General features: G+C 44.2%; 1 protein-coding gene across 2 annotated transcripts in view; it reads right to left on the reverse strand.

The window, feature by feature from the left end:
* Nucleotides 1-8228, reverse strand: part of DHX40 (DEAH-box helicase 40) — a gene marked incomplete at both ends in the record, with an annotated part of 63110 nt that extends 54882 nt beyond the window's left edge. The window contains 3 exons of one of the 2 annotated variants that reach the window (XM_080714226.1): nucleotides 2157-2302; nucleotides 7133-7300; nucleotides 8117-8228. In XM_080714226.1, the coding sequence (XP_080570352.1) occupies nucleotides 2157-2302; nucleotides 7133-7300; nucleotides 8117-8228 (426 nt within the window). The remainder of the gene's footprint in view (nucleotides 1-2156; nucleotides 2303-7132; nucleotides 7301-8116) is intronic. The other variant, XM_080714227.1, reaches the window with a different exon arrangement.
* Between the last annotated feature and the right edge of the window lie 4020 nt (nucleotides 8229-12248).

Below are 12248 nucleotides of genomic sequence, written 5' to 3' on the forward strand. Positions count from 1 at the left end.
GGCGGTATGGGGAACTGAACCCAGGGGCATTCTACCTCTAAGCTATACCCATGAACCTTTTTTTTATTTTGAAACAGGATCTCACTAAGGTGTATAGGGCCTTGCTAAGTTTCTGAGGCTTTCTTCTAGCCTGTGATCCTCCTGTCTGAACCTCCTAGGTACTGGGATTACAAGTATGCACCAGTCAGCCAAACTAACATTTTTTTTGGGGGGGGGTCTGGGGATGGAACCCAGAGGCATTTGACTTTTGTGCTACACCCCCTGCCCTATTTTTTATTCTTTACTTTGAAACAGGGTCTCACTAAGTTGTAGAGGGCCTCACTAAGTAGCTGAGGCTGTCCGCGAACCACAATCCTCTGGTCTCAGCCTCCCAAATGCTGGGATTACAATCGTGTACCACCATGCCCAGCTGCCAAGCTAACATTTAAAATATATATATAAATGTAGGCCAGGAATGGTACTACACATCTGTAATCCCAGTACTTAGAAGGCTGAGATAGGAGAATTACAGGTTCACGACCAGCTGCAGCAACTTAGTGAAGCCCTCAGGAACTTGGTGATACCCTGTTTCGAAATAACAAATAAAAATTAGGGCTGGTACTAGTAAACGACATGTCAAGGATTCTTATGACTAACAAAACAAAATTTAAAAAAATATCTGTCACTTAAAAATTAACTGGAAGCTGGGCATTGGGAAGCAAGCTTTAATCCCAGTATTTGGGAGGTTGAAACAAGAGGATCACAGATTTGAAGCCAGCCTCAGCAACTTGGTGAAAACTTGTTTCCAAATAAAACACAAAATGGGCCAGGCGTGGTGGCATACACTTTAATTCCAGTTCTTGGGAGGCTGAGACAGAGAATTGCAGGTTCATGGCCACCCTCAGCTACTTAGTGAGGTTCTCTGCAACTTAGTGAGACCTTGTTTCAAAAAATAACTAAGCTGGGTGTGGTGGCACATGTTTTTTGTTTGTTTGTTTGTTTTTACAGTACTAGGGATGGAACCCAGAGGCATTCTACCTAAAAGCTACACCCTTAGACCTATTTTTTATTCTTTATTTTGAAACAGGGTCTCACTGAGTTGCAAAAGGCCTCACTAAGTAGCAGCTGAGGCTGTCCTCAAATGCAATCCTCCTGTCTCAGCCTCCCAAATGCTGGGATTATAAGCACGTGCCACTGTGCCTACCATGGCGCACGCTTGAAATCTCAGCATTTGGGAAGCTGAGATGGGAGGATCGCAGTTTGCGGACAGCCTCAGCCACTTAGTGTGACCCCCCCTTTTTTTTGTGGTACTGAGGGTGGAACCCAGGGGCTTTTCTACCTCCAGGCTATACTCCCAGACCTATTTTTTATACTTTATTTGGAAACAGGGTCTCACTAAGTTGCTAAGAGCCTCATTAAGTAGCTGAGGCTGGCTTCGAACCTGTGCGATCCTCCTGTCTCAGCCTTCCAAGCGCTGGGATTACAGGCATGTGCCACCATGCTTGGCTGGAGTGTGACTCTTTCTTTGAAACTCAGTGAGACCCTGTTTCAAAACAAAGAATAAAAAATAGGGCTGGGTGTGTAGATCGGAGGTAGAATGCCCCTGGGTTCCATCCCCAATTCCGCAAAAAGAAAGAAAGAATAAAATATACGGCTGTTCAATCCCCAGTACTAAAAAAAAAAAAAAAAAAAAAAAGATCTGAGAATAAAGGGTAGAAAAGCCTTGGGTTCCATCCCCAGTACCCCCCGCACTCCCCCCCAACTGAGGAGGGAGAAATATGGGATAAACATCAGACACTTCAGAGCTAAAGCATTAGTTAACAATGGACAACCAAATTAATTCTGAGGCTTTTTTCTTTACAATGTGAATAGAATTTTGAAGTTAAAATCTTTCTTCACTCTTTAAGTTTATAATACTTAGTGCCAGGCATGGTGGTGCCCGCTTGTAATCCCAGCGCTTGGGAGGCTGAGACAGGAGGATTGCTCAGGCTCAGAGCCAGCCTCGGCTACTTAGCGAGGCTCTCAGCAATTCAGTGAGACCCTGTTTCCAAATAAAATATACAACTGGTCGGGGAGTGTAGCCCAGGGATAGAAAGGCCCTGGGATCCATCCCCACTACCACACACACACAGAAAAAGCTTATAATACTTTTACAAATGTCAACAAAATTTTTGTACCTTAGAGCTGCAATCATCAAAACGAACTTGGTATCCTACTTTGGATCCCAAAGTGCATTTCATTTCTTCAGCAACCCTCTGGGCAACTGATATGGCAGCTACTTTTCGTGGCTGAGTCACACCAATCATACCATGCTGTGAAAACCCTGTCAAAATCAGAGGTGAAAAACAACACAACAATGTTAGTCATTGCTTTTGCCTATTAGCGTTATATAGTTTCTCACCAATAAATGCAAACCACTTGAGTATTTCTAAAAGAAAGTCTTGCAAATTAATAACATATTATAGTACATTCACATCATGGAAATCTAAGTACTAATGAAAACTAAAAACACAGGATTTTGTTTTCAATTTCTGTCTAAAGACTTATTCTGAAGAGTAAGCCATGAGCTGGGCATGGTGGCGCACGCTTGTAATCCCCACGCTTGGGAGGCTGAGACAGGAAGATCACGCAGGTTTGAAGCCAGCCTCAGCTGGTTTAAGAGACCCTGTTTCCAAATAAAATATAAGATAGATCTGGGAGTGTAGCCCAGAGGTAGAAGGCCCCTGGGTTCCATTCCCAGTACCACCAAAAAAAAAAGAGTAAGCCATGTAACCAAGTGTGGTGACACCCACTTGTAATCACAGTACTTGGGAGGCTGAGACAAAAGGATCATGGTTTGCAGACAGCCTCAACTAAGTACTTAGTGAGGCCTTCTGAAACTTAGTGAGACCTTGCTTCAAAAAAAATAAAAAATAAAAAAATAATAAGGGTAGGGGTGTAGCTCAGAGGTAGAATGCCCTGGGTTCAATACCCAGTATCACCGGGGGGGGGGGGGGGGAGCCAGGTGTGGTGACACACACTTGTAATCCTAGCATGTGGGAGGCTGAGAAGGGAGGATCATGGTTCAAAGACAGCTTCAGCTACTACTTAGTGAGGCCCTTTGCAACTCAGAGAGAACCTGTTTCAAAATAAGAACAAAAATTAGGGCTGGGAGCTGGGCATGGTGGCACACGCTTGTAATCCCAGCATCTGGGAGGCTGAGACCGGAGGATCGTGGTTCACAGACTGCCTCAGCAACTTAGTGAGGCCCTTTGCAACTTAGTGAGACCTGGTTTTAAAATAAAAAATAAAAAATAGCCAGGCATGGTGGCGCACGCTTGTAATCCCAGCATTTGGGAGGCTGAGACTGGAGGATCGCGGTTCACGGACAGCCTCAACTACTTAGTGAGGCCCTTTGCAACTCAGTGAGACCCTGTTTCAAAATAAAGAATAAAAAATAGATAGGGGTTAAATCAGTGATGTGTACATGTATGTACACACAAGTTGTTTTTCCCCAATATGATGTATGGATATAATGCACCAATAAAAAATTTTAAAAAGAAAAAGAAAAAAAAACTAAAAAAAAAAAAAAAAAAAAAAAAAATAGGGCAGGGGGTGTAGCTCGGAGGTCGAATGCCCCCGAATTCCATCCCCAGACCCGCAAAAACAAAACAAAACAAAACAAAATGAAAAATGAAAAATAGGGCTGGGGGTATAGCTCAGAGGTAGAATGCCCCTGGGTTCCATCCTCATCCTCAGTACCACACACACACAAAAAAAGGCTGGGAGTTTAGCTTGGAAGTAGAATGATTCTGGGTTCCATCCCCAGTATTACAAAAAAAATAAAAATAAAAAAAAAGAGTAAGCTGTAAGAAGCCAAGCATGATGACATAGACCAGCTACTCAGAAGGCTGAAGGTGCAGGAAGACTACAAGATCAAGGCCAGCCTCAGGAATTTTAAGACCTTGTCTCAAAGTAAAAAATTAAAAGAGCTAAAGAGGTAGTTCAGTGGTAGAGCACTTCTGGGTTCAAATATCCAATATCACAAACAAAAGATTAAAGCTGGGGGTGATGGTGCAGTGGGAGACTGAGACAGGAGGATGCAGGTTCATGGCTAGCATCAGCTACTTAGGGGGCCCTCTGCAACTTAGAAAGACCCTGTTTCAAAATAAAGAATAAAAAATAGGACTGGGTGTAGCTTGGAGGTAGAATGTCCCTGGGTTCAATCCCCAGAACCACAAACACAAAAAGGATAAAAAACAGAAATGGGAGTATAGCTCCAAGGTAGAATGCCCCTGGCTTCAATTCCAAGTTCTGCAAATAAATAAATAAATAAATAAATAAATAAATAGTTGAGAGTAGCCAGGCGTGGTAGCGCACACTTGTAATCCTAGCATTTGGGAGGCTGAGACTAGAGAATCGTGGTTTGCGTACAGCCTCGACTACTCAGTGAGGCCCTTTGCAACTTAGTGAGACCCTGTTTCAAAATATAGAATAAAAAGCAGGGCAGGGGGTGTAGCTCAGAGGTCAAATGCCCCTGGGTTCCATCCCCAGACTTGCAAAAAAAAAAAAAAAAAAAAAAAAAAAAAAAAAAAAAAGTTGAGAGTAAAAAAAAAAAAAGCAGGGCAAAGTGGCACACACTTGTAATCCTGGCTTTTGAGAGGCTGAGACAGGAGGATCACGGTTCGAGGACAGCCTCAGCTACTCAGTGAGGCCCTGTTTCAAAATAAAGTATAAAAAATAGGGATGGGAGCAGGGTATGGTGGCACACGCTTGTAATCCCCGCGCTTGGGAGGCTGAGACAGGAGGATTGCACAGGTTCGAAGCCAGCCTCAGCTACTTAGTGAGGCTCTGAGCAACTTAGTGAGACCCTGTTTCCAATATAAAATAGGTCTGGGAGTATAACCTGGAGATAGAAAAGCCAGTGGGTTCCACCCTCAGTATCACAAAAAGGGGAGGGGTTGGGGATGTTGCTCAAAGGTAGAATGCCCCTGGGTTCTACCCCCTAGTATTGCCCCCAAAGGAAACAAAAGAAAAAAAAATTAAGCCATAATTTTTGTCCTTTAGTTGGGCATGGTGGCACACACTTGTAATCCCAGTACTTTGGAGGTTGAGATAGGAGGATTGCAGGTTTGCCGCCAGCCTCAGCTACTTAGCAAGGCCCTCAGCAACTTAGTGAGACCTTGTTTCAAAATGAAGGATTAATGCCGGGCATGGTGGCACACGCTTGTAATCCCCGCGCTTGGGAGGCAGAGACAGGAGGATCACGCAGGTCCGAAGCCAGCCACGAGCGCTGGCTTAGGAGACCCTGTTTCCAAATAAAAATGTAAAAATAGGTCTGGGAGTGTAGCCCGGAGGTAGAAGGCTTCCAAAAAAAAAAAAAAAAAAAAAAAAAAGGATTAAAAAAAATACGACTATAGGGCTGGGGTGTAGCTCAGAGGTAGGAAGCTCTTGGGTCCGATCCCTAGAACTGCAATAATAGCAATAATAATAATAAATAAATAAAAGTTTGGTTTTTTGAAGTAGGGTCTCACTATGTTGCCCAGTTCAGACTCAAACTCCTGGGCTAGAGTCATCCTCCTGCTTCAGCCTCCCATGTTGCTGAGACTACAGCTGCATATCACCTCCCCTGTGTGTATGTGGGGTACTGGGGGTGGAACCCAGGAGGCTTCTACCTCCAGGCTACACTCCCAGACTATTTTATATTTTATAACAGGGTCTCACTAAGTAGCTGAGGCTGGCTTTAAACCTGTGCGATCCTCCTGTCTCAGCCTCCCAAGTGTGGGGATTACAAGCGTGCACCACCACACCCGGCTTATGCCAAGAATTTTTAAACCTAGGAATCTGTAAAATTCCACATGCTTTCTAAAATAAATTTAATTTTCCACAGAAGTAAAACTGGATTGTGTGGGAGGGATGTGCTGAGAATTGGGTAATTTGTTAGGTGGCTTGTTTCTAGCAGAGTCAGGAAATAAATAGTTACCTGACAATGCTCTGGGGGGAAAAACAAGAAATACTAACATCCGCAAAAATCACTTGCCCTTCAAAGTCATTTCAGTCCCCAATGGTTAATTGCCTATTGCAAGACAACCTTATTCTCCTTAAGAAATTAACATCTGCCGGGCATGGTGGCGCACGCCTGTAATCGGAGACAGGAGGATCGCGCAGGTTCGAAGCCAGCCGAGCTGGCTTAAGAGACCCTGTTTCCAAATAAAAAAAAAATATAGCCGGGCGTGGTGGCGCACGCTTGTAATCCCCACGCTTGGGAGGCAGAGACAGGAGGATCGCGCAGGTTCGAAGCCAGCTGCACGCACTGGCTTAAGAGACCCTGTTTCCAAATAAAAATGTAAAAATAGGTCTGGGAGTGTAGCCCAGAGGTAGCAGGGCTTCCAGGAACCCCAGTACCACCAAAAAAAAAAAAAAAAAAAAAAATATATATATATATATATATATATATAAAATAGGTCTGGGAGTGTAGCCCTAAGGTAGAAGGGCTTCCAGAAACCCCAGTACCACCAAAAAAAAAAAAAAAAGAAATTAACATCTGTCATTCTCCTGTTATTATTATCGTAATGTGTGTGTGTGTGTGTGTGTGTGTGTGGTACTGGAGGTGGATCCCAGAGGCTTTGTACTTCCGGGCTATACTCCCAGACCTATTTTATATTTTATTTGGAAACAGGGTCTCACTAAGTTGCTCAGAGCCTCACTAAGTAGCTGAGGCTGGCTTCGAACCTGTGTGATCCTCCTGTCTCAGCCTCCCAAGCGCGGGGATTACAAGCGTGCGCCACCACGCCCGGCTTTATTATCATATTTTAAAATTCAAAAGTTACCCCAACAAATTGCTAAATCTGAAATAAGGCCATAAAGAAGGAAACAAAACTTGAGAGGCTGAGATAATAGAATTGCAGGTTGGAGGTCAGCCTCAGCCACTTAGCAAGAACCTGTTTCCAAAAAAACTCACAAAAACAGTCCTGGGAAGTAGAAAGCCCTTGGGTTCAGTCATCACTACCAAAAAAAAAAAAAAAAAAAAAGGTTGTATCAAGAGAAGAAGTGAACTGAAAACAAATAGTGAGCATTTATGCAGGATAGAAATCTACTAATCTGAAAGGTAAGGCTACTTTTTAAACACTTCCAATATGAAGTGTTTAAAATTACCTGCTTAGGATAAAATTACCTGCTTCATATAGGTATTTTGGTAGTTGAGTCGTTTTACCACTTCCTGTATTTCCAGTAACAACAAGGAACGAGTTGTCCTTCACGGCTTGAATAAGCTTTTTTCTTTGTTTCTGAATAGGAAAAGTTGGAGTAGTTCCTCCCTCTTGTGATGTGCATCCTTTCTCTTCTGTAGTAAGAGATAAAGAATTGTGCAATGTAAATATCTCTCTGACAGTATCTCAGACCTGAAAGGATAAAGGCAACAGAATTCTGTGGCCGAAAGTGATCGACCCATGACTTTCCACTTAAATCACTAATGTCCAATTCCTAAGAGAAGGTCAATAAGCCTAAGCAAAACTTTTTAGTAAAATCTAACAACTTCAGCATTTGTTCTGTATAACTCAAAGTACCTGCAAAGTTGGGTCTCATACAAGGTGACATAGGCGCACACATACCTACACAAAAGCACAAAACCCAAATTTACTAAACAATAGACCCCAAACTGTAATACAGAAGACAACTCTCAGCTGAATGAGAAGCCACCTGTGTTTGCTTCTGATTCATGGTTCAAGTTAGGTCCCTGTTCGGAGTGACTGATATCCCAGAAGGCCAAGTGGTGGGTAACCATGGAAACTGGCTCCTGGAAACTGGCTCCCTTCATACCGTACCCAAAGGCAGGCTGGCGGCCCGAAGAAGGGGGTGGGGGAGGATGAACGGGGAGAGAACAAAGGCTTTATGAGCCCGTTCAACAGCAGAACGCATTTCGGCGTCGGGGTGCACTTTTTTGCCCCCGAGCAAGGTTCTCGCCTAACTTGGGCTTGGGACCGCCCCCCTCAGAGCCGAAGTGCTCATTGGCCACAAAGTTCGCCCCGGGCTTGGAGGACCAAGAGAACGCCGCAGCCTCCTCCCGCCCGCTTCTCTGCCAGCCAGAGGACTACTTTTACCCCCAACTCCCCGGTGCAGTAACTCCCGCCGGGGTCCGCCGGCGTCCCGCAGATCGCACCTCTGTCAGCGACGGGAGCCGCCGAGGGCCGCTCTTCCTGAAGCTCTCTCGACCGTTCGCCCTCCTCCTGCCGCCTTGGCGCTCTGCCCGCGACGGCGGGAAACCGGGACATAGACCTGGCCCGGAGCGGAGGTGAGCACGTCCACGGAGCCGGGGAGATGGGAGGGGAAAAGCGGGACGCGCCCTGATGACGTCGAGGTGTTTACTTCCGCGCGTGCGACTCGGAGTGAGAGGAGGGGAAGCGGCCCGATGACGTAGAGCGCGGCAGCCTGGGCGCCTGGGGCGGGGCGGGGCCAAAGCGAGGCCCCGCCCCCGGGCTTCCCGCCCGCTGCCACGTGTGTTCGGCCTCGAGGCCCCATAGGTGCGGCCTGTGTGTCCTCTCGTGCTCCCAAAGAGGCAGCGGTGTGCCCTTTATCCGCCACAGCGGTTACTACAAGCTGTTCTACCTCCGCACACCTGACCTGATGACGATCCTTTGCCAGGAGCCAGCGCCTCTTACCATACGCCCTTCAGCTACTCATTGTCCTGTTTCCAGTGTGAGATAACTTGTTCAAGACACATCGACACTGTGAGCAGAACTTCTAGCTCCGTAGTTCCCAAAACTTAGATTCCCCCCTCCGTGCCGCTTTATTTCCATTATAGAACCTTGCATCTTAATTTTTTTTTTTTTTTTTTTTTTTTTGGTGGCACTGGGGTGGAACCCAGAGGCTTTCTACCTCCAGACTATACTCCCAGACCTATTTTATACTTTATTTGGAAACAGGGTCTCACTAAGTTGCTGAGAGCCTCACTAAGTAGCTGAGGCTGGCTTCGAACCTGGGCGATCCTCCTGTCTCAGCCTCCCAAGCGTGGGGATTACAAGCGTGCGCCACCACGCCCGGCTTGCATCTTAATTTATTTGAGTGATTTCCCTTCCCTCCAGCGAAATGGCAAAAGCCCCTCAAGAACTAAAACTTTAGAAGACCACTGTATATCCAGAAGTCAGCACAGTGATTCAAGCTGGGCAGTCAGGATTGGTTGAGTTCTCTGGAGAGATGAATGAATAATAGATCTTCTTGGTAATTAGGCTGGCTTTTTTTTTTTTTTTCCACAGTCCTGGGGGTGGAACCCAGGGGCAGTCTACCTTCGAACTACACCCTCAGCCCTATTTTTTTATTCTTTATTTTGATACAGGGTCTCACTGAGTTACACAGAGCCTCACTAAGTAGCTGAGGCTGACTGAGAACTGCGATCCTCCGGTCTCAGCCTCCCAAATGCTAGGATTACAAGCCTGCACCATCATGCCCCATAGGCCGGCTTTTAATAGATGTACATTCCTTGGAAATCACAACAGTGGAAGAGAACCTGCCAATTTTGAAAGTAGTGTCAACTGTAACAAAAGCAATGCAATGTGAAGAAGATTGTTTCTTAAACTTTCCAATCATTTCTGCTGTTAGAATTAACCAAAACTTACTAACAAAGAAGGCAACTCAGCCTGGAGCAGTGGGGAGCGTCTGCCATCACAGTTACTCAGGAGGCTGAGGCAGGAGGATCAAAAGTCCTAGCCTGGGCATCTTAGTGAGCTACGGAGATAGCTCCGTGGTAGAGCACCCCTGGGTTTAATCCCCAGTACAGCAAAAAGCAAAAGCAAAAGAAAAGAAGGTCGAAGGAAGAGAAGGAGGAGGAAGATGACAACTAAAGCTATCACTTCACTATCAATTGAAGGCCCCTACTTTCTGACCGGGCTTCAAAAGATATAAGATTATTGGAATCCAAGACTTTGCTGTGGTTTAAAATATACTTATGCTCTTTTAATCTCAGTACTTGGGAGGCTGAGACAGGAGGATCGTGCAGGTTCGAAGCCAGTCTCAGCTACTTAGTGTGGCTCTTAGCCACCTAGTGAGACCCTATATCTAAGTAAAATATAAAATAGGTCTGGGAGTGTAGCTCGGGAGTAGAAAGCCTCTGGGTTCCATCCCCAGTACCACAAAAATACACACACACACACACACACACACACACACACACACACTTGTGCTGTACTGGGGGATTGAACCCAGAGATGTTCCACCTCTGTGCTAGGCTCCCAACTCTATTTAATGTTTTATTTTGAAACAAGTTCTCACTAAGTTGCTGAGGGCGGCCTCCAACCATAGATCCTCCTGTCTCAGCTGCCCAAATACTGAGTTTATGGATGTGTATCAGCATGCCCTGCATACCAATTGCTTTTAAATTGTACTCCTACCTGGGTGTGGTGGTGCATGCTTGTAATTCTAGTACTTGGGAATCTGAGACAGGAGTATCACAGCTGAGGCCCTCGGCAACTTAGTGAGATACTGTTTCAAAATAAAGAATTAAAAATGGGGCTGAGCCAGTGTGGTGGCTCATGCTTGTAATCCCTGCACTTGGGAGGCTGAGACAGGAGGATCGCACAGGTTCGAAGCCAGCCTCAGCTACTTAGTGAGGCTGTTTCCAAATAAAATATAAAATAGGTCTGGGAGTATAGCCTAGAAATAGGAAGCCTCTGGGTTCCACCCCCAGTACCACCAAAAAAAAAAAAAAAAAATAGAGCTGAGAAGCCAGACGTGGTGGCACATGCTTGTAATCCCAGCATTTAGGAGGCTGAGACAGGAGGATCTCAGTTCTCAGCCTCAAATACTTAGGCCCTTTGCAACTCAGTGAGACCCTGTTTCAAAATAAAGAATCAAAAATAGGGCTGGGGGTATAGCTTGGAGGTAGAATGCCCTTGGGTTCCATCCCTGGTTCCGCAAAAATTTTTTTTTAATTAAAAAAATAAAAATAGGGTTGGGAGTGTAGCTTTGGAGGTAGACTGCCCCCTTAGTTCAATACCCTGTGACACACACACACATACACACACACACACACACACACATAAGACAAATCATATATATTTATATGGAAAATTATAAAAACAAGCAAAAATAACACTTGTAGTACAGACAAGGAAGGTATTGGTGATCTCAGTAGCTAGGTATTTTAGTTCAGGGCCAACCATATTACTGACATAATTAAGTTACTTTCTAAGGAAACGTGTAGAGTCATTTCAAACTAATGATGGTTAGTACTTATTGAACAATTAGTAGTCCAATATTTAATGTAAATTGTTTCTTTTATTTCTCACAAAACATAGAAAGGTTATTGTTATCTCTCTAATTTTCACACCTAAGAAACAAGACTCAGAAACTTGCCCATGGTGACAAAACAGATCAAAGAAAGCAAGGATTCAAAGTCACGCTAATAACCACCATGCTGTATGGGAGATGGAATTATCTAGACCTTGGTACCTAAATAATGTATTTTCTCAATGTTGATAACTACTGTAGAACCCACTCCAGTCTTAAGTGAGGACCACCGAATGAGACTATCCGAAATAAAACCTGCAAGCCCATAGTAAAAGGAAATAAAAGTGAAATCTGAAATTTTTTTTAGAACCAAGGTCATTTAAGACATGTTACCACTAATAACCATGTGCTTGGGGCTATTCCAAATGGAAAGATTAGCAATTATTTCCTGCCCACTGAGTTTACAAATTACAATGGCAAACAAGACACATACACAGAGTAAAAATAGGAGATGCATGTGTTGGATTTGGGGAGAAAGATCAGCATCCCAAAGGTTGACTCTGTTTTTTGTTGTCTTTGGATTGCAAGAAAAATCTAAAAGAACTGATATTTAAAGATATTTGAGGAATTTGAATTGCACCCCGCTGTTGGGCTTCATGAGCAGTCCTCAAAAATGTCCTCCAATCCAAGCAGCCTGTTTCTGAGCATCCTAACGAGAGAGGAAGGTGGCTCAGAACTAAAGATTTACAAAAAACAAACAGAATTGTTAAGTCATCTTCAGGAAAAAAAAAGAGGGAGTATAAGACCACTGTCATCATAGTTAAAAGTAATACATGGAGCAGAAAAGAAAATAATCAAAGTTAATTAAACAAATTAATCAAAATTAATACAGTAACAACTAGAAAATTAAAAATCCTACACAGATGGTGATATGTAGAAACCTAATATTAATAGAACCTACCTAATTGCTCACAGAATGAATATAGATGGCATCAAAGTACATGGGTTTTTGTAAACTCGTTAATTTGACCAAAACAATACTTGTTTTGGTAAAACGAAGCAGACAGAAG

This window comes from Muscardinus avellanarius (assembly GCF_963383645.1).
Source record: "Muscardinus avellanarius genome assembly, chromosome: 16".
In the NCBI taxonomy this organism is placed as follows: domain Eukaryota; kingdom Metazoa; phylum Chordata; class Mammalia; order Rodentia; family Gliridae; genus Muscardinus; species Muscardinus avellanarius.